Source organism: Somniosus microcephalus, chromosome 16, assembly GCF_052327205.1.
Source record: "Somniosus microcephalus isolate GS21.2 chromosome 16, FLI_Smic_1.0, whole genome shotgun sequence".
In the NCBI taxonomy this organism is placed as follows: domain Eukaryota; kingdom Metazoa; phylum Chordata; class Chondrichthyes; order Squaliformes; family Somniosidae; genus Somniosus; species Somniosus microcephalus.
Window position 1 is genome coordinate 84,909,501 of NC_141002.1, and position 25,941 is coordinate 84,935,441.

Here is a 25,941-nt window from a genome sequence, read left to right on the forward strand (position 1 = left end):
TGTGGGCAAAGTTCTGGGAAGTCTGGCAAAGTTCTCTACCAAGCAAGGTCTTTGGAATGGGGATGGGATATGGGAATCATGCAAGCATATCAGTGCACATACCTGGTGGAAGGGACTTTGTGCATCTGAGGCCCTGTCACCTATTGCATCGGTGATACTCCAAATCCCACCTTCATCAGCGGCCTCTGAATGAAACTGATCACTTTTTGGGAATACGCATACAAAGGTGCGCAACAGGCTGACTAACAAGAGAGTGGAGAAAACTGGTGGCTATCCGGGCGAACCTACAACTTATTGAGCCAGATACAGAAGTGTCCACCACACAGCTAGACACTGACACAGAGGAGGAAATGGACACGTCAGAGTCAGAGAATCAGGAGGAGCAATGAGGAGTAGAAGACTCAAAGGGACAAAATAAGGACAAATTACAGGCTAAATAAGCTGACACTCTTTATTTTATTTTAGATGGGTCTTTTTTGTGGGGGTTCAATAAAGTTCAAAATTATAACCTAAATAAAGTTTTGAAAGCCTGTTTTTATTTGTATGGAACAGTATGTCTATTTTGACAACAAAGATAATATAAGGGTCAGAGACAAAAACCATCAGTGTGCAAAAAAACTCTCAATTCCCAAAAATTCCCATGGAAAGTTTACTCTTTTAAAAAATTCCCAGAATTTTGCAACCCTACGTCCGTCTCATTATAATATTTAACCTGCCTCCTGGGAGCAGGTTGGTTGCCTGCCTCAACCCCCCGCCAGTCCCCAGTCCTGTCTCTGTTAAAAACCGGAAGTGGTCAGGTTGGTGGCAGGTTCTGGTCGGGATTCTGATTTTTAACATTAAACCATCACATGATCCCAACCCACCCTTTTTGGGTTAAAATTCCCTCCAATACTTTTAGACACACACCTTTCCAAGGAAGGCATGCTTCCTTTCCAAGCAGGAGGAGCTTTATGCCCAGGCATTCTACCACCCAATGGCTCATCCGATTAGGCAGTGAGTAACTGAGTCATACTGACGAACAAACACGTGACACAATTTGTTTTTCAACCTTTGTGCAATACTTCCACATTTATCACTATTAAATTTCATTTGCTATACGTCTGCCAGTTGCATAACTGATCCAAACACATGCATTTTTTTTTAGCTGCATCCTTTATTTCTGCTGCTCTTTTCTCTGGTTTAGAGTCATTAACAAATTTGGTTGAGTGAGGTATAAAAACCCAATTTGTAGACTATGCAAGTATGATAATCAATCAAATATAACTGTGTGCTTGTTGACACTCATTTGAGCTTAAGTTGCTTTCAGTATCATTTATGTAGATTCAAAATAAGAGTCCAAACACCAGTAATACCAACTCCAGCGTCTCATAAATCATGAGACAAACTTTTAAAAATCGTGAGATTTGGTAAGAAATCATGCGTTACTATTTTTTCCCCATCCCAACCCCTCGCTGACCTTTGCTCCCAGACAGGAAGTGCATTCCGCGTACTTTGCTCCTGGACAGGTAGCACATTCAACCGTCACGAACCGATTACTGACATAACATAAGAAATAGGAGCAGGAGTATATGGATCGGTGACCCCGCTGTCTCATCACTCATAGACCGGCCTTGCTCTGCTTTTGACCGTTGCTCTTTGCGGAACTTAACTTCCTCCAGCCCTACAACCCTCCGAGATCTCTGCCCTCCTCCAATTCAGGCCTCTTGCGCATTTTGACGATTTTAATCACTCTACCACTGACTGCCGTGCCTTCAGCTGCCTTGACCCTAAGCTCTGGAATTCCCTCCCTAAACCTCTCCGCCTCTCTCCTCCTTTAAGACACTCCTTAAAACCTACCTCTTTGACTGAGCTTTTGGTCACCTACCCTAATATCATCTTATGTGGCTCGGTGTCAAATTTTGTTTGATAAACACTGCTGTGAAGCTCTTTGGGATGTTTTATTACTTTTAAGGTGCTATATAAATACAAGTTGTTGTTGCTGTTATCAACTTCTGGCCAATTAATTTCCTTCTTTGAGATAACATAACCTGCAAGCCAGTGTTCAACACTCTACAATGTACAAGTGTAATTAAACCACAACAGACCAGGAAAGATTGAAATTAGGTGTTAAAATGGCTGTTAATTTATTGGAACATTGTTTGTGCTCCAAGCAAAAACAAAATATAAACCCATATACAGTAGCAGCAATGGCTACAATCCAACTGCATATGTAGAATTTTGCACAGTCAGTCGGCTATTATCTGAAGAAATTGTAGGTTTTCACACTGAACATATTTGGGTGGAGAATGAGATTATCTTATGTTTGCAGTGACTGCTGCCCCTGACTCTGCATACACCAGGTCAGTCTGCCTCAATACACCATAAGACATGCACAACACAGTCAATAGAGTTGACTCCCTACCTTTTGCGCTTAAAACCGCACTCCCCACCTCCAAATGAAATGGGGGCGACGAGCAGGACGCTTGCTGAACTCATCAACCCCCATCAGTCTCCTGGGGCCTAGAGACCCTGCTGCTGCACCCCTCCCATCCCCAGTACACCAAGCTGGTTGCCCGGGCAATGGTAAACGTCTTTGTTTTAGGAGTCATTAGCTCTTTTTATTAATGACGATTCTAATGTATAAGTTTGAGAACTGAAGTTTGAGAAGCAATAAGAATCTCTATTACAAGCACACAGACAGAATTGATCCACGGGAAACTGGTACTGTATAGTAAGTGCAGAGTCTGAGAAAATCATCCTAAGGCATTTGGCCTTTGACAAACTGGAAGTCCTTCTGGCAGTTGGCATAGGCCATTTCTATGCACCAAAAGTAATAGGCCATATATGCAGCTTAAAAACGACAACAGGAAATACAATTCCTAAGTCAAGGCCAACACCTAATTTCATCACCGTGTCCGCACCGCACCATTGTACCTTCTTGCCGATTTCGACCTCTGTCATCTTACACTGCCCTGTAATAGTTGAACAGACAGCTCTGGGAGGTAGTGGCGGACGCAGGTACTTTCGAGGGCTAACTGCCCCCTGCTCCATAATCCACCGCTAATCCCTGTATTACAGTGTGGAGCCAAGGAGTGATCTTTAGGCCGCCCATCCCCCCTCCCGCGAAGGTGGCTCGATAGGCCCAGGTACCCCAGGCTCAGGCCACAATTTGGGCCCGGGCCACTCATGCTAATTTTAAAATGGCGCTTGCTCTTGCCGCTGCCCCTCAGTTTGCTGTCGTGAACAGTTGAACCCCTGCCATCCCCTAGTCACTCACTCACTCAGAGGCCGCTGCCATTTCTAACGAACAGCAAATAGCATATTTCCACGCATGTGCAAATTGGCATATTTCTTTTTTAAAAATCTAGAGATTTAGGCGTTTCATTGCGAGTAAAGCTTTATTTCATTATGAAATCACGTCGAATATGTGAGTTGGCAATACTGAAAACACTTCCACTCTGCCTTCTCAAGCCTAGACACAAAAGGCATCAAGGGGTACGGGGAGAGAGGGGGAATATGGTACAGGAAAAGTTCTGATATCCGGCACCGACGGGACCGAGCTGCTGCCGATCTATCAAAACTTCCGGATAGACCAGCGCTAATGTTGAAGGATAGGAGGTTTTCATCTCCGTATCTGACAACAAACGCTAACAGCTTGTAAACACTCGGCCCGTACCTTGGAAGCGTCTCTGAAGCTGTTAAGCTACAGAGATGCTTTCCAGAGCCTGACTGTTTTATTTAAAAAAAAATGCTAGGAGAAGAAAAAAAACCTAACCAAAACGGGTGCTGATTTCTGCCGTTAGATCGAGGTTTCCGGGCATACAACCTCCGGATAAACCAAAGTTTCCTGTATTAAGATAGAGAATCAGCCATGATCATATTGAATGGCGGAGCAGGCTCGAAGGACCGAATGGCCTACTACTCCTCCGATTTTGCTATGTTTCTAAGCCTGACTTTACATGTTTGAGGTACTTTGGGCTTTTTTTTTAAACCACCTTCTTATCCAGTCCTTGTTCTTCCCTGGATTCTTGGGCTTTCAGGTTAATTAGAAGTCTTTCTTGTGGAACTCTGTCAAAAGCGTTTAGAATTTTCAAATAAAGTATATCACGGGGCATACCACTTTGCCTTTAACCTTCTTGAGACAAATGGTTTGTAAGGTACAATCTTTCTAATCCAGCTGTTTATTGTTAAATTGCTATACAGGTTCTCCTTTAGCCTACCCTTTAGCATAGAATGGTATCCAAGAGGCTTTCTTTCCACCTATCCTGCCCATTTTGATGATTGGTGCGTTCATTTGCATGTGGAAGTTGAATTGACTTTGAAAAATGAAGATGATCCACATGTATATTGGTTCATTTATTTCTGGATTGGTGGCAGCATTTGCCAATGATTCAAGCATTCACTCTGTTTCTAATAGAATTATGAAATTAACTTTCTGGAACTGATTTTGTTCCTTATTTCTTGTATTCATCTGCTTTTTTGTGTAAAAAAAAAAGTGAATTTTGGCAGCAACGAGGAGACTTGAAATAAAAATGACATCTTTCCTGATTCTCCAAGTTGTGACTTCTAGTTTCAGATGGTGCTGAAATGAACACTAATATTAAAGTAATAAACCTATTCAATTAGGCATGTTAGACATGTCCTACCCTTTACTAATCCATGTTGGCTCTCTCTAATCGGCTCAAATTTCTCTAAGTGCTCAGTCACTTTGTCCTTAATTATAGATTCCAATAACTTTAACACAACAGATGTTAGACTAACAGAGCTATAATTTCCGGTTTTTCTCTCTCCCCTTTCTTAAATAATGGAATTATATTTGCAATTTCCAATCTTAAAATTCCTGAATCAAGAAAGCTTTGGAAGATTATGGCTAAAGCATCTGAAATTTCCTTACCTTCGTCCTTTAAAACCCTAGGGTGGAAGCCATCAGGTCCTGGGAATTTGTCCGTCTTCTTGCTTACATTAACTTTAGTGAGTTCCAGTCCTTGATTCATTATTAACTTCCCTGGGATGTCAGGTATATTGTCCTCTTCCTCTACTGTGAAGACTGATGCAAAGTAATTAATCAACAAGTCGACCATTTCCTTATTTTCATTTGCAATATTACCCCCATCTGTTTTTAAAGGGTCCACATTACCCTTGACTACCCTTTCTCCTCTAATATAATTGTAAAGACTTTTTGTGTAAATCTTGATATCCTTCAAAGTTTCTTTTTGTATTCCACTTTTGCAGCTCTTACTATCTTTTTTGTTTTCCTTTGCTGTTCTTTATATCTTTCTCAGTCCCTGGATTTACACTATTCTTCGCATTTTTATATGCTCTTTCCTTTAGTTTTATATTATCTCTCACCTTTTTGTCGACCGTGGCTGTTTTATTCAAGAAATAAGTAAGCTTATTGACTGCAAATGCTGGAAATTAGAAACAGAAAATGCTCTTGATGCAAATGATATTGGTCAGAATTTAAAAGAGAAACTTAAGTTAAGATTGTAGAATTTAAGAAGAGTTTATACCTGAAACATTCGTTAATATGTGTAATCCTTTTATCAATTCTGTGTATTGAGGTGCACATAAATATCCCATTATTTGAAGAGCTGGTGAGTTCTCCTTGTGTCCTGCCCAACATTTGTCTCAAACACCATCACCAGAGCAGATTAACTGATCATTTACCTTATTGATGTTTGTGGGATCATTCTCCCTCTGTCTCTTACTCCTTATTCCCTATACAACTGAAGCTTTTTACTCGTCCAAGCTGCATACTGTACTGTTGCTTTTCCCTTCCCCCGCCATATTAGTTTAATCCCTCTCCCCCACTAGTTAACATATTCACAATGACATTTGTCCAGCTCTGTTGAAGTGTAGGCCTTCCAGTTGAAATGCCGTTAATCCCTGTTTGCTGTTAAAGAGCTAAGTGTGTTTGCTATCAGCGTAGTCTCTGAATTATCATTGATAAAACAAATATAACAACTAGTTATAGTGCACGAATAAGTCCTCACTAAATTTCTTATCAGTCTCAAAGTATTATTTGCTATATTGTGTTAAGTAATACGCTATTGGTTTCAGTCATAGGACAGTGGAACGAAAAGCAACCAAGCTTTTACCCCGCATCATCTATTGCCTTTCAATTTGGTAGCAATTATGCAGGTTCGCATTTTAAAGAGGCTGTGTAAAATTGATTTTTTAGAAATCTATAAACTCAAAGCTTTGGAGAAAAGTAGAAATAAGGGGAACTAACATAATTAAGTGGAAGATTCAGAGAATGGGTCCAAAGACATTCAAAGAAGTTACAAGTTAATAGGAAGACAGCAAATCGGAAAAGGCATATTGAAGGAAGAAATAATGTTTGGATTTTCTTTTCTGCCATTTTTCCTACCATTTCCCACTTTTTCTGTTTCACTTGTGTTTAACACTAACTTCTATTGTTTTAGTTTCCTCTTTTTCTTCTAATTTACTCCAGATTTAATTAGAAATTCAAATTTTGCTTGTGTAATTAGGAACATAGGAACAGGAGTAGGCCATTGAGCCCCTCGAGCCTGTTCCGCCATTTAATGAGACCATGACTGATCTGCGACTTAACTCCATATACCTGCCTTTGGCCTATATCCCTTAATGCCTTTAGTTAACAAAAAGCTATCAATTTTTAGACTATGCCCCCTAGTCCTAGAATCCCCAACCAGCGTAAATAGTTTTTCTCTATCTGTTCCCCTTAATATCTTGAAAACTTTGATCAGATCACCCCTGTAACCTTCTAAATTCTAGGGAATACAACCCTAATTTGTGTAATCTCTCCTCGTAACTTAACCCTTCAAGTCGGGTATCATTCTGGCAAACCTATGCTGTACTCGCTTCAAGGCCAATATATCCTTCCCAAGGTGTGGTGCCCAGAACTGCTCTCAGTACTCCAGGTGTGGTCTAACCAGGGTTTTATGTAGCTGCAGCATAACTTCTACCCCTTTGTATTCTAGTCCTCTAGATATAAAGGCCAGTATTCTATTAGCCTTTTAAATTATTTTCTGTATCTGTTCATGACATTTTAATGATCTATGCACCTGGATCCCAAGTCTCTTTGGACCTCCACTGTTTTTAGTTTTTAGCTTTTCACCATTTAGAAAGTACCCTGTTCTATCCTTTTTAGATCCAAAGTAGATAACCTACATTGAAATCCATTTGCCACAGTTTTGCCCATTCATTTAAGCTGTTGATATCCCTTTGTAATTTTACGCTTTCATTTACAATGCCGCCTATCTTTGTGTCATCAGCAAATTTGGGTACATGACTTTCTATGCCATCATCTAAGTCATTAATAAATACTGTGAATAGTTGAGGCCCCAACACAGATCCCTGGGGGACACCACTAGTCACATCCTGCCAATTTGAGTACCTACCCATTATCCCTACTGCCTATCTCCTGCCGCTTAGCCAATTTCCTAACCAGGTCAATAATTTGCCCTCGATTCTGTGCGCTTCTACTTTAGTTAACAGTCTCTTATGTGGGACTTTATCAAATGCCTTCTGGAAATCCATATAAATAACATCCATAGACATTCCCCTGTCCACTGCCTTAGTCACTCCTCAAAAAATTCAATCAAGTTTTGTCAGACATGACCTACCTTTCACAAATCCATGCTGGCGCTCTCTGATCAACTGAAAATGTTCAAGGTTTTTAATCACCGTATTCTTAATTATAAACTTTAGCAATTTCCCGACAACAGATGTTAGGCTAACTGGTCTATAATTCCCTGGTTTCCCCCTCTCGTGATTCTTAATGTGGAGTGACATACGCAATTTTCCAATCTAAAGGGACGGTTCCTGAATCGAGAGAACTTTGGAAGATTATAGTTAGGGCATCTGCAATGTGCTCACCTACTTTCTTTAAAACCCTGAGATGGAAACCATCTGGCCCTGGGGATTTGTCACTCTTTAGTGCTGTTATTTTCTTCATTACTGTTATTTTACTTACTTTAATTTTATTGAGTCCCTGTCCCTGATTTAATATTAGTTTCCTTGGGATTTCTGACATGCTATCCTCTTCCTCCACTGTAAATACTGACGCAAAGTAATTATTCAACATGTCCGCCATTTCCTTATTATCATTGACAATATCACTGCGTTCAGTTTTTAAGCTGGCAACATTTCTCCCAACTACCCTCTTTTTCCTAATATAATTGTAAAAATTCTTCGTGGTGATTTTGATAACCCTTGCAAGTTTCTTTTCATGCTCCCTTTTTGTAGCTCTTACTATCTGTTTTGTGACCCTTTGCTGTTCTTTGTATCTTTCCCATTCGCCAGAACCTGTGCTTTTTTTGCATTTTTGTATGCTTTTTCTTTTAGTTTTAGGCTGTCCATTACCTCTTTAGCCATCCATGGCTTTTTTTTTTGGCAAGTAGAGCTCTTGCCCCTCGAGTATAAACTGGTTCTGTATCCCCTTAAATTCTTTTTTTTATCCTCTCCCATTGATCTTCTGTCGTTTTACCCATTAACGAATTTCCCAGTTTACTTTGGGCAGTCTCTGTCTCATCCCGCTGAAGTCAGCTTTACCCAAATCTAGAATCTTAGTAGCTGTTTCGTGTTTCTCCCTTTCAAACGCTACATAGAAAAATAGGAGCAGGAGTAGGCCATTCGGCCCTTCGAGCCTGCTCCGCCATTCAATATGATCATGGCTGATCCTCTATCTCAATACCATATTCCCGCTCTCTCCCATTACCCCTACGTTGAACTCGTTCATGTTATGATAGCTATTGGATAAATGTTCACGCACAGTTAGGCTGTTAACTAAATCTGACTCATTACTAAATCTAATATGGCTTGCCCCCTTGTTGCCTCCAGGACATGTTGTAGAAAACTATCCCAGACACACTCAAGAAATTCACTACCTTTCTGACAGGTGCTAGTCTGCTTATCCCAATCTATATGAAAGTTAAAATCCCCCATTAAAACCACTCTGTCTTTACTACTCGCTTGTCTAATCTCTGCATTTATACAATCTAGTACTTCACAGCTGCTACCAGGGGGCCGATACACAACTCCCAGTACAGTCTTAAGTCTTTTCCTATTTCTTAATTCTACCCATAAAATCCCCCCAGCTTGCTTACCTCTCGTTATATCCTCTCTTATCATTGAAGTAATTTCATCCTTAATAACTAAGGCTACTCCTCCCCCTCTGCCTTTTTCCTTACCTTTCCTGTAGACAGTATAACCTGGTATATTTAGTTCCCAGTCCTTGCAGCCATGTCTCAGTAATGACTACCATATCATACCCTCCAATTTGAATTTGCGCCTACAGTTCATTCAATTTATTCTTTATACTCCGTGGCCTAGAAATTCAGTGGGCTGCGCCACCCGTTAGCGCCCTAAGAGGGCACTTAGTGGGTTTTGCGCCACTGGCCACGCCTCCCGCTAAATTTAGCGGGACGCTAATGGCGGCGCTAGCCATTAGCGCTGCGCTGCCACCGATGACGTCATTGGTGTGCGTAGCGCCCCGCTACCCCGCCCCGATCGCCAAATTTGGTAGCGCCCTCTGCTTTAACGATTGCGACCGGTTCAGGGGGCCTACCTGCGGCGGTAGAGGCACTGAGGTGCGGGGCGGCCATTTTTTTTGCTGGCCGCCTGCCAGCACCTCTCCGCGCCGCTGTCCCCGGCCTCCTGAGCCGCCCCCCCCCCCCCCCCCCCCCCCCCGGCGGAGTGCCGGCTGTGTCCCAAGAGCCTGGCACTTCTCCTCGGTGCCGGGCTCTTTAGCCGGCACTCGCGATCTTAGATTGCGCTGCAGCAGGCCCCTCCCCTTTAAGAAGGGGAGGAAGGCCTGCAGTACCGCAGCGTGTGGCGCTGCGGCACGTTGCGCTGCGAACTTCAGTTGCAGCGCCCCAAGAGGGATGCGGGGCGCCTCGAGTAGCGCCGCGCTTCCCTCTGGGGCGCGCAAACTGAATTTGCGGCGGGCGGCCACGACTTCTTCCGGGGCGCTACTTCTGGCAAGGCTGGCGCCCCAAACGGGGCGCCAGTGAATTTCTAGGCCCATGTGTTTGTATAAAGAATGCTAATTTGGGCCACACACCCATGTCTGTCCTTTAGCTTTAATGTTTTACTCACCTGTTTCTTATTTTTTTCTCCTGGCTTAATCACTTTACATCTTTTAGTTTTCCGTTTACATATAGTGCCTAAAGCACAATTTCTGACTGTTACTCTACCTCCTTTGTTTGTTTTTGAACTACTATTTGTACCTGACTGCCCTATTTATCCTTTGCGCTAGGACCCTGGTCCCAGGTGGAGCGCATCCCGACGGTACAGTTCCTTCCTCTCCCAATACTGCTGCCAGAGCCTCATGAAATGGAACCCCTCTTTCCCACACCACTCCTTTAGCCACATGTTCACTTCCCTAATCAGCTTATCCCTATAGAAATTTGCACGTGGCTCAGGTAATCAGAGATTATTTTGACTAACACTTGATCCATAAAGAAAATTAGAAGCAATTTCAGTTCTTTTGTTTTGGGGATTGAATTTGGCTCCTATGGCTCTTTCACACACCAATGTAATACCACATGATAACCTGTAAGAAAATGCGAAACCAGCTATGCAGCATTGTAGTAGTCAGCAATGCACACTTGGATTGTTTTAAATGTTTTAGGTACGCTTTAGTAATATGCATGATTTGTGTTTTCTTTGAAAAATAAGCAAGATACTTGCCCATTCACTTGCAAGTGTGGGCCAGCAAAAATATCAAAATTGTTGTTACAGTATCAGCACTGTTCTGTTAACATAAATTTTATATCCACTTTTGAAAAAGATACACCGCTAGCTGAAGCATATTCATGCAAAGTCTTGCCTTGATTGTTAACTGAAACAGCACAGGAATTTTTGGAAAAACATGGCTCTTGTGCATTTACTGTTGATATGCTAAAAACTACAAGTAATGAGTTTTTGAAGGCTAGCTTTAAACGTTATGACTATACTAGCCATATTTTGTGCTTAATTGTCCTGGTATGATTATGTTTACAGCTTTGGGTACCTTGTCTTCTGTATTTGGAACAGAATGGAAAGAAAAAACCGGCAGAGATTTTGTTAAGGTAAAAAAATGATGCTTAATAGATGATACAGATACAATTTATTGTTTAATCAAATTGTGTAAGGCTTCTAATAGCAAATAAAATGCTTAGTTCATTATGATAGGTTGATTATTGATATGCACCTATCAGCTGAAACTGAAATGCAACGCTCACTGGGCCATAATTTGTGGCCCCTACGGGTACGTACGAGGTGTGTACGTGCCCATAGGGGCCGCAGAAGTTCCGGGTTTAGGCATGCGAAGCGCATGTGCTAAAACCCGGAACTTGTAATCTGCCAAGGATGCCCATGAAATTCTTGCACCTGGTAAAAGTAGGCGTAAGAGTTTTAAAAAGCATAAAAAGAAAAAAATTTAATTGACTTAAACATTAAAACATGTACAATAAGGTAAGTTTATTTTTAGATCACTTAAAGTATGTAAATTTATTTTTTGGAAAAGGCTAGCATTCCATTAGCCTTTTGATTATTATAATAAATAATTATGTACAAATTTTTTTTAACTACCTTTGTGGTGATTTGGAGCAAGAATCCAGAATGCCGTGGAGTAATCAGAAAGGAACAGGCCGAGTTTTACACTCCTGAATAATGCATAGGACATGTTGTGGCATTGTACAAGATCATGGATCGTTGTAAAGCTTGGGGAAACCCCAGTTGCTTTGCGCTCAACAATTGTAGTAAGGCTTTCAACCTAATGCCTCATGCAGCCACCATGATTGTGTAATCCAGATTGTGTACTCCAGCTCCAAGATCTCTGTAAGGATAGATGAAAGGCTCACTCGATTTCTCTCCCAAAAGTAAGTGAAATAAGGTTGTTTCTTTGTCACCTATTTTATTCAGTGGGAGTCATTTTAGCCGTACCCACTCAGCAGACACCAGGCTGGTAGGCAGTTAAAATCACGCAGGCTAATTACCTGCTGGAAAGCCACCAGGATCCCACCGTCTGGGATTTTATCCTGCTCTCCTGAGCAGGCGGCAAAGACACCAGCCCAAAGCTGGCAGGGTCTTCCTTTACATGTACTGTCGGATCCCAATAACGGCAAGACTCAACTGCAATTTTATAGGGCTCGGAGCAGCAGGAGTGCTCCCTAGGCTCCACATGGAAATCTTCGGCCTCTCCTGCTCAGGATTCCCCTTCACCCCCTTCCTGAATGTGAGACATCCTCAGAACCTGATCCCACCATTTGCCTTGTTGGTGGGCACTTTTCCGCCACGTCATGCTGACTTGCCATTTGTCCTGGTAAACTGCATGATTTTTAGCTGCTTAAACTCCAGTACCCATTTAAAAAACAAACACACACACACACACACACACACACACACACACACACACACACACACACACACACACACACACCCCTCCCTATTGGTGGATGTAGAGTTTTCAGTAGCTTGAATAGGAGACTGTTAAAAATGTTGCGTTCCCTGTGCATCAAGCACCTGTCTGATCAAAAGTAAATGACTAAAATGTTGCTTAAAGCACTTAGCAAAGCAGATTTTGTGCACTGCTAGTTTATTTCAAATGTCTTAGTAAATAATTACGTTGCTCCAGTTTTTATCAGGGAGACTAACATGGTGGACGTGACATTAGAAGAGATTAAAAAAGAAATAGACTTTTTATATTCGTTCATGGGATGTGGGTGTCGCTGGCAAGGCCAGCATTTATTGCCCATTCTTAGTTGCCCTTGAGAAGGTGGTGATGAGCTGCCTTCTTGAACCGCTGCAGTCCGTATGGTGAAGGTACACCCACCGTGCTGTTAGGGAGGGAGTTCCAGGTTTTTGACCCAACGACGATGAAGGAACGGCGATATACTTTCAAGTCAGGATGGTGTGTGACTTGGAGGTGGTGGTGTTCCCATACGTCTGCTGCCCTTGTCCTTCTAGGTGGAAGAGGTCGCAGGTTTGGGAGGTGCTGCCGAAGAAGCCTTGGCGAGTTGCTGCAGTGCATCTTGTAGATGGCGCACACAGCAGCCATGGTACGCCTATGGTGGAGGGAGTGAATGTTTAAGGTGGTGGATGGGGTGCCAATCAAGCAGGCTGCTTTGTCCTGGATGGTGTCGAGCTTCTTGAGTGTTGTTGGAGCTGCACTCATCCAGGCAAGTGGAGAGTATTCCATCACACTCCTGACTTGTACCTTGTAGATGGTGGAAAGGCTTTGGGGAGCTAGGAGGTGAGGCACTCACTGCAGAGTACCCAGCCTTTAAGATAGAAAGTGGGGAGATAATTGATAAACTAATCAACCTTAGTGAGGATAAAACCCTTGGTCTTGGTGGATTGCATCCGTGCATATTAAAAGCAGTAAGGGAAGATATAGCAGTGGCACGATTACATATATATAAAAATTCATTAGAAAATGGAATAGTGCCAGAGGACTGGCGGACAGCTAATGCGATTCCTATATTTAAAAAGGGAGATGGAACAAATCCAGGGAGCTACATACCAATTAGCTTAACATTGGTGGTAGGAAAGATAATGGAATTCTTACTTAAAGATGAAAAAAAATCTAGAAACTGAAAATATAATAAAGAATAGTTAGCATGGATATCAAAAGGGAAGGTCATGCTTGACGAACCTTATTGAATTCTTTGAAGATGTAACGAAAAGGGTATATAAGGGTAATGTAGTGGACATAATGGTGCTCCGGTTTCCTCCCACAGTCCAAAGATGTGCGGGTTAGGTTGATTGGCTATGATAAATTGACCCTTAGTGTTAGGGGGATTAAATACGTGGGGTTACGGGGATAGGGTGGGATATGTGTTGGTGTAGGGGTTACGGGGATCGGGTGGGATATGTGTCGGTGCAGGCTCGATGGGCCGAAATGGCCTCTATCTGCACTGTGGGGTTTCTGTGATTTTGTGTTTGTGATTGTGATAATATATTTGGATTTTCGAAAGGCCTCTGGTAAGGTACCGCACAGTAGACCCCTGGCTAAGGTCAGAACACGTGGAGTCGGGGGACAAGTAGCAGAATGGACAGCAAGCTGACTACAAAACAGGAAACAGAGTAGGGGCTAAAGGTAGTTACTCAGACTGGCAAAAGTGGGAAGTAGTGTTCCACAAGGATCGGTGCTGAGATCACTGTTGTTTACCATTTACATAAACGATTAGGACTCGGGAACTGGAAGTGCAATTTCAAAATCTGAGGCGGCATCGAATTGGGGGGTGTAGTTAATAATACAGGAAGATATTAAACTTGCAGAACGGTCGTGTAATTCAGTATGGATAAGTGTGAGTTGGTACATTTGGTAGGAAGAATAAGGAGGCCACATACTCCTTGGAAAAAAAGTGCCTAAATGGGGTAGAGGAGCAGAGGGGTCCTTGGGTACAGCTACACAAATCACTAAAAGTAGCAACGCAGGTTAATAAGGCCATAGAAAGAGCAAGTAAAGCACCGGGATTCATTTCTAGACGGATAGAATTGAAAAGCAGAAGTTACAGGAAACTCTTTATTATCCAGGACCGGCGTGGTGCCGGTTTCTCAAAAAGTCTGGATTACAGAGAGGTATAGTTAAAAGGTACGAGAGCTCCATACACAGCAACAAATCCAGGCTTCCCTGTTGCTTAGCAACATGTGCAGGAACTCCGGCCACAGACCAAGCGTCCCCGTTGCTTAGCAACAAGTGTAGGAGCCCCAGTTACACAGCCACAGATCCAGGAACTGCCACTAATATGAAGTATTACCTGAACCTACTCCTGAATTTTGCCAGTTAACAGATTTCCGGTTATTTAGGTGCCGGTAAATCGAGAGTTTCCTGTATGTTCAACTTGTATAGAACCTTGATTGGAGCACATTTGGAGTATTGTGAACAGTTCTGGCCTCCATATTATAAAAAAATATAGAGGCACTGGAGAAGGTGCAATAAAGATTTACTAAAATGATACCAGAACTGAGAGGTTATATCTATCGGGGAAGATTGAACAGGCTGGGGCGCTTTCCTCCAGAAAAGGGTAATCTAATAGAGGTCTTTAAGTTTATGAAAGAGTTTGATAGGATAGATGTAGAGAAGATGTTTTCATTTGCAGGGGAGACCAGAACTAGGAGTCATAAATCATAGAATCATAGGATAGTGCAGCACAGAAGGAGGCCTTTCGGTCCATCGAGTCTGTGCCGGCTCTTTCAAAAAGCAATCCAGTTAGTCCCACTCCCCTGCTCCTTCCCCATTTCCTGCAATTTTTTCTCCCAAGTATTTATCCAATTCCCTTTTGAAGGCTACTATTGAATCTGTATTCACCACCACATCAGGCAGTGCATTCCAAATCCTAACCACTCATGTAAAAAAGTTTTCCTCGTGTCACTTTTTGCCAATCACCTTAAATCTGTGTCCTCTGGTTATCAACCCTTCAGCCATTGGAAACTGTTTCTCTTTATTTACCCTATCTAAATTGTTCATGATTTTAAACACTTCTATCAAATCTCCTCTTAGCCGTCTCTGCTCTAAGGAGAACAACCCCAGCTTCTCCAGTCTATCCATGCAACTGTAATCCCTCAACCCTGGAACCATTCTATTAAATCTCTTCTGTACCCTCACCAAAGCCTTCACATCTTTCCTAAAGTGTGGTGCCCAGAATTGGACACAGTACTCCAGCTGGGGCTGAACTAGTGCTTTATATAGGTTTAGCATAACTTCCTGAGCTTTGTACTCTATTTATAAAGTCCAGAATCCCATAGGCTTTATTAACTGCCTTGTTAACCTATCCTGCCACCTTCAAAGATTTGTGTACAAACACCCCCAAGTCTCTCTGTTCTTGCAACCCCTTTAAAATTGTACCATTTTGCATAATATGGCTTTGTCAAGGGGAGCTAGGAGGTGAGGCAGCGTCTACCTCTGCTGAAGCCACAGGGTTAGCACCACATAGAAGCACTCGGAAAAGAAAGATGCCACACAAATAGTCAGGGATAGTCAGCATGGCTTTGTCAAGGGTAAATCATGTCTGACAAATCTGATTGAATTTTTCGAGGGGGTGACTAGGGAGGTGGATGAGGGAAATGCTGTGGATGTGGTTTACATGGACTTCAGTAAAGCTTTTGACAAAGTCCCGCATAGGAGACTGGTCAAGAAGGTAAGAGCCCATGGGATCCAGGGTGCCTTGGCGCGTTGGATCCTAAACTGGCTGAGTGGCAGGAGGCAGAGGGTGATGGTCGAAGGTTGCTTTTGTGACTGGAAGCCTGTGTCCAGTGGGGTACCTCAGGGATCGGTGCTGGGTCCCTTGTTGCTTGTGATCTACATAAATGATTTGGATGAGAATGTAAAAGGGATGATCAGTAAGTTTGCAGATGACACGAAAATTGGTGGGGTGGTAAATTGCAAGGAGGAAAGCCTCAGGCTACAGGACGATATAGACGGGTTGGTCAGTTGGGCGCAAAAGTGGCAAATGGAATTTAACCCTGAAAAGTGCGAGGTGATGCATTTTGGACGGACAAATAAGGCAAGGGAATACACAATGAGTGGTAGGACCCTAGGAAGTACAGAGGGTCAGAGGGACCTTGGTGTACATGTACATAGATCTCTGAAGGCAGCGGAACAGGTAGATAAGGTGGTTAAAAAGGCATATGGGATACTTGCCTTCATTAGCCGAGGCATAGAATATAAGAGCAGGGAGGTTATGATGGAGCTGTACAAAACGCTGGTGAGGCCACAGCTGGAGTACTGTGTGCAGTTCTGGTCGCCTCACTATAGGAAGGATGTGATTGCTTTGGAGAGGGTGCAGAGAAGATTCACCAGGATGTTACCTGGGATGGAGCGCCTCAGCTATGAAGAAAGACTAAACAGGCTGGGGTTGTTTTCCTTGGAGCAAAGAAGGCTGAGGGGGGACCTGATTGAGGTGTACAAAATGATGAGGGGCATAGATAGGGTAGACAAAGAGGAACTTTTCCCCTTAGTAGGGGGGTCAATAACAAGGGGGCATAGATTCAGGGTAAGGGGCAGGAGATTTAGAGGGGATTTGAGGAGGAACTTTTTCACCCAGAGGGTGGTTGGAATGTGGAACTCAATGCCTAAAAGGGTGGTAGAGGCAGGAACCCTCACAACATTCAAGAAGCATTTGGATGAGCACGTGAAATGCCATTGCATACAGGGCTATGGACCAAATGCTGGAAAATGGGATTAGACTGGACAGGGATGGATGGGCGGCGCAGACACGATGGGCCGAAGGGCCTCTTTCTGTGCTGTAAAACTCTATGACCCTATGACTCTATGTGGTGCTTTATCAAACGCCTTTTAAAAGTCCATATACACAACACCAACTGCACTGCATCCACCCTCTCTGAGTCACTAATAAATACAATAGGGAATTCAGGAGAAATTTCTTTACCCAGAGAGCGGTTAGAATATGGAACTCACTACCACAAGGAGTAGTTGAGGCGAATAGCATAAGACGTATTTAAGGGGAAGCTAGATAAACACATGAGGGAGAAAGGAATAGAAGGATATATTGATGGGGTTAGATGAAGAAAGGTGGGAGGAGGCTCGTGTGGAGCATTAATACCGGCATGGACCTGTTGGGCTGAATGGCCTGTTTCTATGCTGTAAATACTATGTCTTCAATTTAATTTTGTATTTGTTCATTACTTCAATCAACTGTTGGTTTCCTTAATGTGTTACATTATTCAAGAGTTGTGCTGTTCATCACTCAACCATACATTTTAAATATTAAAACTAAACATATTTGTCTGAACTTGTTGAGCACAGAATTTTGTTACAAATATTCAAAATATGCAATTTGCTTTTGTAATTTGCAGTTCCAAGTAGTTTTTTTATAAGAAATTTGAAGCACTATGGAATTAATAGACTATTTTTCTTCAGCTTCTGAACTTATTTAAATTGTGGTAAGGGCAAAGAAGAATGAGTTGCATTATCATTCATTTCAATGTGCTATCTGTTTTCTGTTGACCTCCATCGCAACTAAGTGCAGAAATTATGTGCACATTTTAGTCCTGTTGCATGAATGGGGGGGAAAATGGTGAGATAAATGTCTGTTAGATCACATGCCTGCTATCTGTGAAGATTTGCTAGTTAGCAAAACTTACTTTGACAAACATAAATGCAATATGATCAAATTATATTTGGTTTGTGCATTTCAAGTAGTTCCTCATATTCTGCAATTTGTCACTAGGTGTCTTCCCCTTCAGTTAAGGGCATCCTCACAGTGGGTTATATGTGCCCCAGTAAATTAGAATATTGAAACACTTGTATTTCACCTGCAAAATATTTCCCTGCATGGTGGCCATCATTTCTGGGTGGTAGGCACTTTGTAAACCTGCCTGAGTTCTTTTTCTTCAGCCTTGCTACAGAGGTTTGGAATCTGTTCTGCAAATACCTCATTTGATTTCTTCCGTATATATACATTGACTCTTAATATGGTAGGAAAATGTTGTTCTCTTCATTGTTTTATTAGTTTTGCAGTTTTCTTGTCACAATTGTTATGTTGTAACATCTTATCATTTGAATTTAGTTGAAGGACTGATGAACTGCCACTTATTTTTTAACTCCTGCCCCCTGAAAAACAATTCATAAAGATTCACATGTATTTATCACCATGTACAGGCGCTTATAAAATGCTGACTTTTTAAAAATAGAGACTAAGCTGAATTTGAATCTGTTTCAGGACCAGCATCAGTCATACTTTATCAATCATTGTCTACTACTTCTGATGATAAGCTGCAGAAGTTAGGTGTAAGCTTTCACTGCTACTTTATTTAACAGGACAAGGATAGTTTTGAGTAGTCAAGGATTTAGGGTGTTGTGATTCTGCTCTCCTTTCCCCCTCATACAAACTCACTATACAGGAGAGTCTCGATTTACCGACACCTAAATAACCGGAAATCTCTGTTAACTGGCAAAATTCAGGAGTAGGTTCAGGTAAGTTTTAATTCATATTAGTGGCCGTTCCTGGATCTTGTGGCCGGGTTCCTGCACCTGTTGCTAAGCAACAGGGACGCTTGGATCTTGTGGTTGGGTTCCTGCACCTGTTGCTAAGCAACAGGGATGCTTGGATCTTGTGGCCAGAGTTCCTGCACCTGTTGCTAAGCAACAGGGAAGCCTGGATTTGTTGCTGTGTATGGCACTCTCGTACCTTTTACTATACCTCTCTGTAATCCGGACTTTTTGATAAACCGGCACCACGCCGGTCCCGTTGGTGCCAGATAAAAAAGAGTTTCCTGTATAATAGTTATACACCCAAATATTTCTGAAATAGCCGGTTTATGTTGAACTAAAAGTTCAGAGCAGGCATCTACATTTGTTTCCAGTATGCTGGGATATTGTTCTATGACTAAGCAATGTCTGGTGTGAGATTCAGCATGTAGACCCTGGATAAAGGGTGATGGTAATCATAGAAATTTACAGCACAGAAGGAGGCCATTCGGCCAATTGTGTCTGCCGGCCGAAAAAGCTATCCAGCCTAATCCCACATTCCAGCTCTTGGTCTGTAGCCTTGTAGGTTATGACGCTTCAAGTGCATATCCAAGCACTTTTTAAATGCGCTGAGGGTTTCTGCCTCTACCACCCTTTCAGGCAGTGAGTTCCAGACCCCCATCACGCTCTGGGTGAAAAAGATTCTCCTCAACTCCCCTCTAATTCTTCTACCAATTAATTTAAATATAAAGCCTGGTTATTGACTTTTCTGCTAATGGAAATGGGTCCTTCCTATCCACTCTATCTATGTGCCTCATAATTTTATACACCTCAATGAAATCTCCCCTCAGCCTCCTCGGTTCCAAGGAAAACAACCCCAGCCTATCCAATCTTTCCTCATAGCTCTAGGTAATACCTAGGGTTTTATACATTTTTAGAAAAAATCATGGACTAGTTGAGGAAATCACAGTAAAATTTGTGCCCATCATGATGTTTTGCATACCAAATTGCTATTCTTCTATTTTCTCTCTTTCTAACTCCCCTTTCAATAGAAATAAAAAATTAATTTAACTGTGGCAGAGGCCGATCAAGGTTTGCAGGAGTCAGTTTTTATGTACACTGAAGTATCATAATATCTGCTGGTTCTATTCAGTATGTGGTGAAATACAGGGACATGCATGGTCTGCAATTGTCTACTAATACTTACCATCCTGTTGAACCAATAAACTGCTATTTGATATTGGGCCACCCAGTAGTAACTTGGATTCGGGATCTTTACCCCTCTGCTTAACTGCAAAGACTGAATTATTTTAAGGGAATCATTCTCCCTTCCGAAACCTCATGGATTTAGTTCAGTAACTGGAGTCAAATAGCAGATGATGGAGGGTACTCTTTAGCTAAGCTCAGAATAAAGGCAAATGTTGACTTGTAATGCACTCCAATGTTGGTCCTAGTGATTACCCAACCTGAGGACTATATCTGAAATCTTTTTCAAGCTTCAAGGAAACCCCATTTCATACCTTTTCTTAGTCTAAAGTAATCATCACAGTTGTTTTGTTTTTAGTTTGCTAAATCATGGTATTTATTTTACGGAATTAGTATTTGAAAATTATATCTAGCTGGAGTGCTATGACAGCTGACGCCTTGCAATGATAATTAATTGAGATGGGTTCTGTCCCTATATCATTCTCAGTACAGAGAATTGACTTTATTTCTACATGTGCTACGGAAGCCTTTTCCAAAGTATCCAAAAAGATATTTGCTAAGCCATTGTATGTCCATTGTTCTGTTAACCAAAGTGAATTGTGCAAAAGAGTTTTGTAAAGTTTTGTGTATTTTCCACTGAGATTTTGCCTTCCTTTGCTGACTGTAAATAGATTTTACTGCAATTTGCATTTTAAACACAACAGGGTCTATATCCCCCCCCCCTCCTTCCCCCCCCCCCCTTCTACGGAGTGGGGAGGATGTTCATGTCTATTTATTTGACCAACCCACAAGCAGTGCTACATAATTTTAATTGTTCCGTAAGTGTATGTAGAAAACCTGATCTGAAGGAAGCTGGTTGCTTCAGTTTCTGCACACACAGACAACACATGTTCACATCCTTTCTGCTAAACCCTTTTCTGGAGTCTGTTGAGGAGGTGTCTACCACGCAGTGAAGATTTTAATGAGAAATTTAGAGTTTTCCTATCGGGAGCATAGGTACGCGGGGAACCCATCAGTGACGCAAGACACACTGTAGAGTTAAATCTCCACAGCATGCAGGGATACCGAGACTTCCAGGTTTCCTGTGCGCTACCGGACCCTGTACTTTGTTCCTCTCTTCTCTCCCCCCCCCCCCCCCCCCCCCCCCCTCCAGTTCCTAGCATGTCGGTATGTAAAAACTCCCCACCGTGTGTCTCCGTGAGGATTCTTCAATCTGATTGGTTGGTTGAAGAGCCACGCTGTTGCTTGGCCTGCTCCCTCACACCACAGATCCCCTGTAGAGAGTGCCAAGCCGGATCAGACAGCAGATGACGGCAAGTCTCCGCTCAAAAGCCTGCAAAAATTCTGTGGGCAGCTGTCAATATAGTGAACGACAAGTGCCGTTCCTTCGCCACTGACCGCAAAATCCAGACCAATGTATTTTTTCAAAAAATAAACTGGTAAAATCTGCAACACATCTGAGGAGTTATTTCTAATCTGCCCGAGCATCGTCATTCTGGTTTGTGTTGGCCACACTTCCCAAATGCAATACAGCCTCTTGAACCCAGTTTTTTTTGTAACATTAAACAATTTCTAGGCTGCAAGGGATTTAAAAAAAAAACTCATCATATAAGCTCCTGCTAAATTAGAAATTTAAAACCTTCAGCAATGACAGGTGAGCATTTAAAATGCTTGGATAATTTGGGGAGTGGTAAAGCTGTGCAATTATTCAGAATTTAATTTGTGTTAGTTTTAGGATGTGAATTATGTTTAGCTTTCTATGTTCACTTGTATCTTCAATATGTACATTTGTGTGTATATGTGTACATATACACATAACATTTCAAAGAATGTGTGTATATATCTTACGCACTTTTATCACTTGATTATTTGTCATTCTTTCACTTCTTTACAGTGAAATTTTCCAAATTGCCCATTAATACAGTGCTTTTTATAACGCTCCTAAAGATGACATTTTAAAGAACTATTGTATGCATTTGCCATTACGGCTTAGATTTCATATGCAATTTCATTGTGTATACTGTTTAATACAATTTCAATAAGAAATTTGTTATGCACAGTATAATTTAAAATGGCCTCTGTGTTTTGACTTTCATAGTTCTGGAAAGACAACGTTGAAGATAATGAAATACGGGAGCTTGTTATTTTTAGGAACAATGGATCACAAGGTTAGTGAAGTAATACATTTTTGAAAGCTTAAGAGCCAGAACAAATATTTAACTGAAAAGTTGATATTTACTATTTTATTGTGGAGTGATCATTTTAATTGCACTGTTTTTACGGCTGTGAGGTAACAACTACAGCATGCGAATGTTCAATATGTTGTATGATAGAATGGTAAAAAAACAAGATTGTCACTGTGGGTTTTCATGTGGTGAGTTCCCAATCTCTGTTGTATTGTTGAGGGAGATACTGAGCAGAGGTCAGTGACTTTACCCAGCAGGATCAGAAGGAACCTTTTGTTCTGTTTAGCGCTTTGTTTTCTGTATGTATGAATTTGTATTTTTGTTCATGTACCCAGATTTTTTAAATGTCTTTATATAAAATTGATTTTTTTATTAATTTAGGTACGAGTATAGAAATAGATATGGAGACATCTTTATTCCACCCCTCTCATAAACTGGGCATCAATGATGTTGAGGGGCAACGGGTGCTTCAGATAGCAGTAATCCTTCGCAATTTGTCATTTGAGGAAGGAAATGTGAAGATATTGGCAGCTCACCGTACATGTGTCCGTTTCCTCTTGTTGTGTTCCCATTGTCAGTATGCTTCTCTCAAGCAACTGGGACTGGACACATTGGGTAACGTAGCAGCTGAGGTATGAAATTATTTTAATAGTGCATTTCAGTTACTAAAATTGTATATATTCTATGCTCTTACAAGCTGTAATTTAAATTGGATGATACCATGATACTTTATCCTACCTAACAGATATTTATGGGTCTTAACTTCAGAGGAAAGATTGTTTTGTAATTATATATGTAAATGAGTCCTAATTAGTGTAACATTTTTATGTAACCTGTAAATTTCATGCTTTTTGAGTTTAGGGAACTAGTGAGATTTCCTAACTTTCATAAATGTTTTGATACCTACTGTACACATTTTGAGTGAAAGCTAAAATATTCTTGTCTCTAAACCTCAAAGCAGGATTTTTATGAAGTGCTGCATACCCTATGATTTCTCCTTTCGTCAGTAAAAATTTACAAAGTTAATTTGTCTCCAGTTGCAGTGCAATATTTGCCACAAAATATTTTTTTTTGCATTTGAACCACCAGTTTCATTCTCACTTGTGCTGCCGCTCCTCCACCTCCCAGCGCTGCTCCTTCCACTACATTGCACCTTTCTCTTCACCGTTTCCCATTCCTCCATTTGCAAAGATAATTCTCAGTACGGAGCACATGTGTGGCTGCCCAGTCAACATTAGCTAAATGTAGGTCTTGGTAGCAGTTAGTTAGAGAGGGAATAAAGATAAGGCTGCACTATAACCACAAATGTACGCACCTATATATTCTAAATAAAATGTACCCGACAGCTAGGACCATAACTACTTGAGCTTATATCGTACATTTATTGTAGAAAAACATCCCAGGGCACTTTACAGGCATGGTTGATCTTATCAAAGGTGGTAGAGAGGACGAGGAGCGCCACTGCACCATGGTTACAGTTAGAGAGGATGTAATTTGTCACTTTGGTTAGGGCTGTTTTGGTGATGTGGCAGGGATGGAAACCGGATTGGAGAACTTCATACATGGAGTTGCAGGAAAATGGGCACAGATTTGGGTAGTGACAACGTTCAAGGCTTTGAAGAGACAATGGAGATTGGAGATGGGACACTACCAAGGACAGAAGGGTAGAAGGTGGGGTTTTTTGAGGAGGGGTGATTACGTCAGTTTTGAAAGGGAGGGAGACCGTACCTAACAAGAGGGAACTAGTTACAATGTCAGCCACCATGAGGGCCAGGAAGGAAAGTCAGGGCGTCTGGGAGTAGGTTTAGATAGGAAAGGGGAAGTGGGGGCAACAGCAGAGGCAACTGCTCAACCTCAGTGACAAACAAGTCCATGATCTCCTTGCACTTGTTGGAAGTGAAACGTGTTTAAGGAGATGATAGTGGAGAAAAGAACCCAGGTATTATCTTTGCTCTCAAAAAAAAACAGCGTGACATTTCCCATAGATCCTCATATCAAACTGGAGACACAAGATCGAGGTAGAAAGGGGCCTGTATAAACAGGGGATTCTGACAGACAAAGAAAACCTTTCTGCAGAACTCTAATATATCGCCATCCCAAAACATACAGGCTAAGATGCCTACCTCTACTACAACACAGCATAACCTACTAGCAGAAATGACCCCATCGTGTTTGGTTTATAATTCACAATATATTACCTTATAATGGCCCAGAAATTCGGGTCGGGGGCTTCCCGCGGGTGCAAGCCCCCAATCTGCACTAACCTTGCGCACCAGCCGTTGAGCTGTGGGCCTCCGTGGAATTCCGATCCGGGGCCTGGTCCAGCTGACGGCGTGCAGTGCTTGCGTATCCCAGGGGCGCAGTTAGTTCGAAGCGTCCCCTACGATCACGTGGGCCATGGGGAGCCAATTGGAGCAGGGAATGCTCCATTCATAAGTCTGACAGGAAGTGCTGTCAAACTTAGAAATACTACGGGCCCTTCTTACAAAACATCACTAAATCTTCAAATAAATTTTTTTTTAAATCACATTTTTTAAATAAACTATAAATTAAATGAAATAACTATTTTAAACAATTTAAATTTTTGAAAAAAATAATTTTATTTTCTAACGGGGCTAAAAATAAACTTACCTTGCTTTAAAGTATTTAAAAATAATAAACCTGTGGAAAAAATGTTTTAATTTTAATTAATTCACCACTTACCTTGTAAAAAGCAGGCCTTACGCCTGCTTTTTACATTTCTAAATTCTGCAGGCTTACCTTCCTGGGAAAACCTGGGGGGAAAAAACGAAGTTCGATGTGCACGCGCAGCCTCTCCCGCGCACGCGTTCGACCTCTGAACCCCTGCTTTCAGGGGAACGGAAGCGCCGGTTTCCTGCGCATGCGCAGTGCATGCAGGAAACCGGCACTTCCATTGGGCCTACGGGTGAGTACCCCGTGCATACTCACCCGTGGAGACCCGAATTTCTGGGCCAATAAAGTTGTAATCTAATCAGATTTTGCTGTAGCAGGGCATCCAACGACGCCTACCATTAGTTAAACTTGCCATTGGATGTTTAGGTTTTAAAAAAAATTTGTGTGGCAAGTTGCTGAAAGTGTGAGCTGATAACTGCGCAGTGAGGGAAACAGGGCATCTGGGACCTGAGTGAACAGGGCAAGCAACTGTGCATCTCCTTAACCAATCAGATTGAAAGATTGTGAAATAAACAGCACAAGGACTGAGGAGGAAGTGTCAATTAGAATGGGTAAATTCAATGTCAAATCAGGTACAGGAAGAGAAATAAAGAGAGGGAAGGAAAGATTGGACTTACACAAAAAAGGAGACAGAAAAGAAAAGTAAAAAAAAAGTTTTTAATTTGACATTTTCTCCAGCAACAAGTAATACCAGAAGAATGAGACTCTACTCTTATAATTAATTTTTAATGCCAGAGAGCTTCATTGGCAATAATGAACACTTATCACACCGTTAAAAGGGACTTGAAATGACAGGCCAGAATTTACTGTCAAAATAACGGTGTGGCTAATGGCACTCTCCATTCTGCGAGTTTAGTCCGTATCTACCGCAAATACAGCAACTTCATGCCATTCAGTGCATTTCAATGGTGAGGTGAGTGCCATTGCCTCACCGTTACTTTGACAGCAAATTCTGGCCCAGTATATTGCACTTTG

At 41.8% G+C, this 25,941-nt stretch overlaps 1 protein-coding gene across 1 annotated transcript in view; it reads left to right on the plus strand.

Annotated features, from left to right (window-relative positions):
• Window positions 1-25,941, plus strand: part of arid2 (AT-rich interactive domain 2) — a 145,806-nt gene that overhangs the window by 77,971 nt on the left and 41,894 nt on the right. Inside the window, exons 6-8 of the mRNA XM_086009391.1 lie at window positions 10,966-11,033; window positions 22,185-22,254; window positions 22,654-22,904. Of these exons, the coding sequence (XP_085865517.1) occupies window positions 10,966-11,033; window positions 22,185-22,254; window positions 22,654-22,904 (389 nt within the window). The remainder of the gene's footprint in view (window positions 1-10,965; window positions 11,034-22,184; window positions 22,255-22,653; window positions 22,905-25,941) is intronic.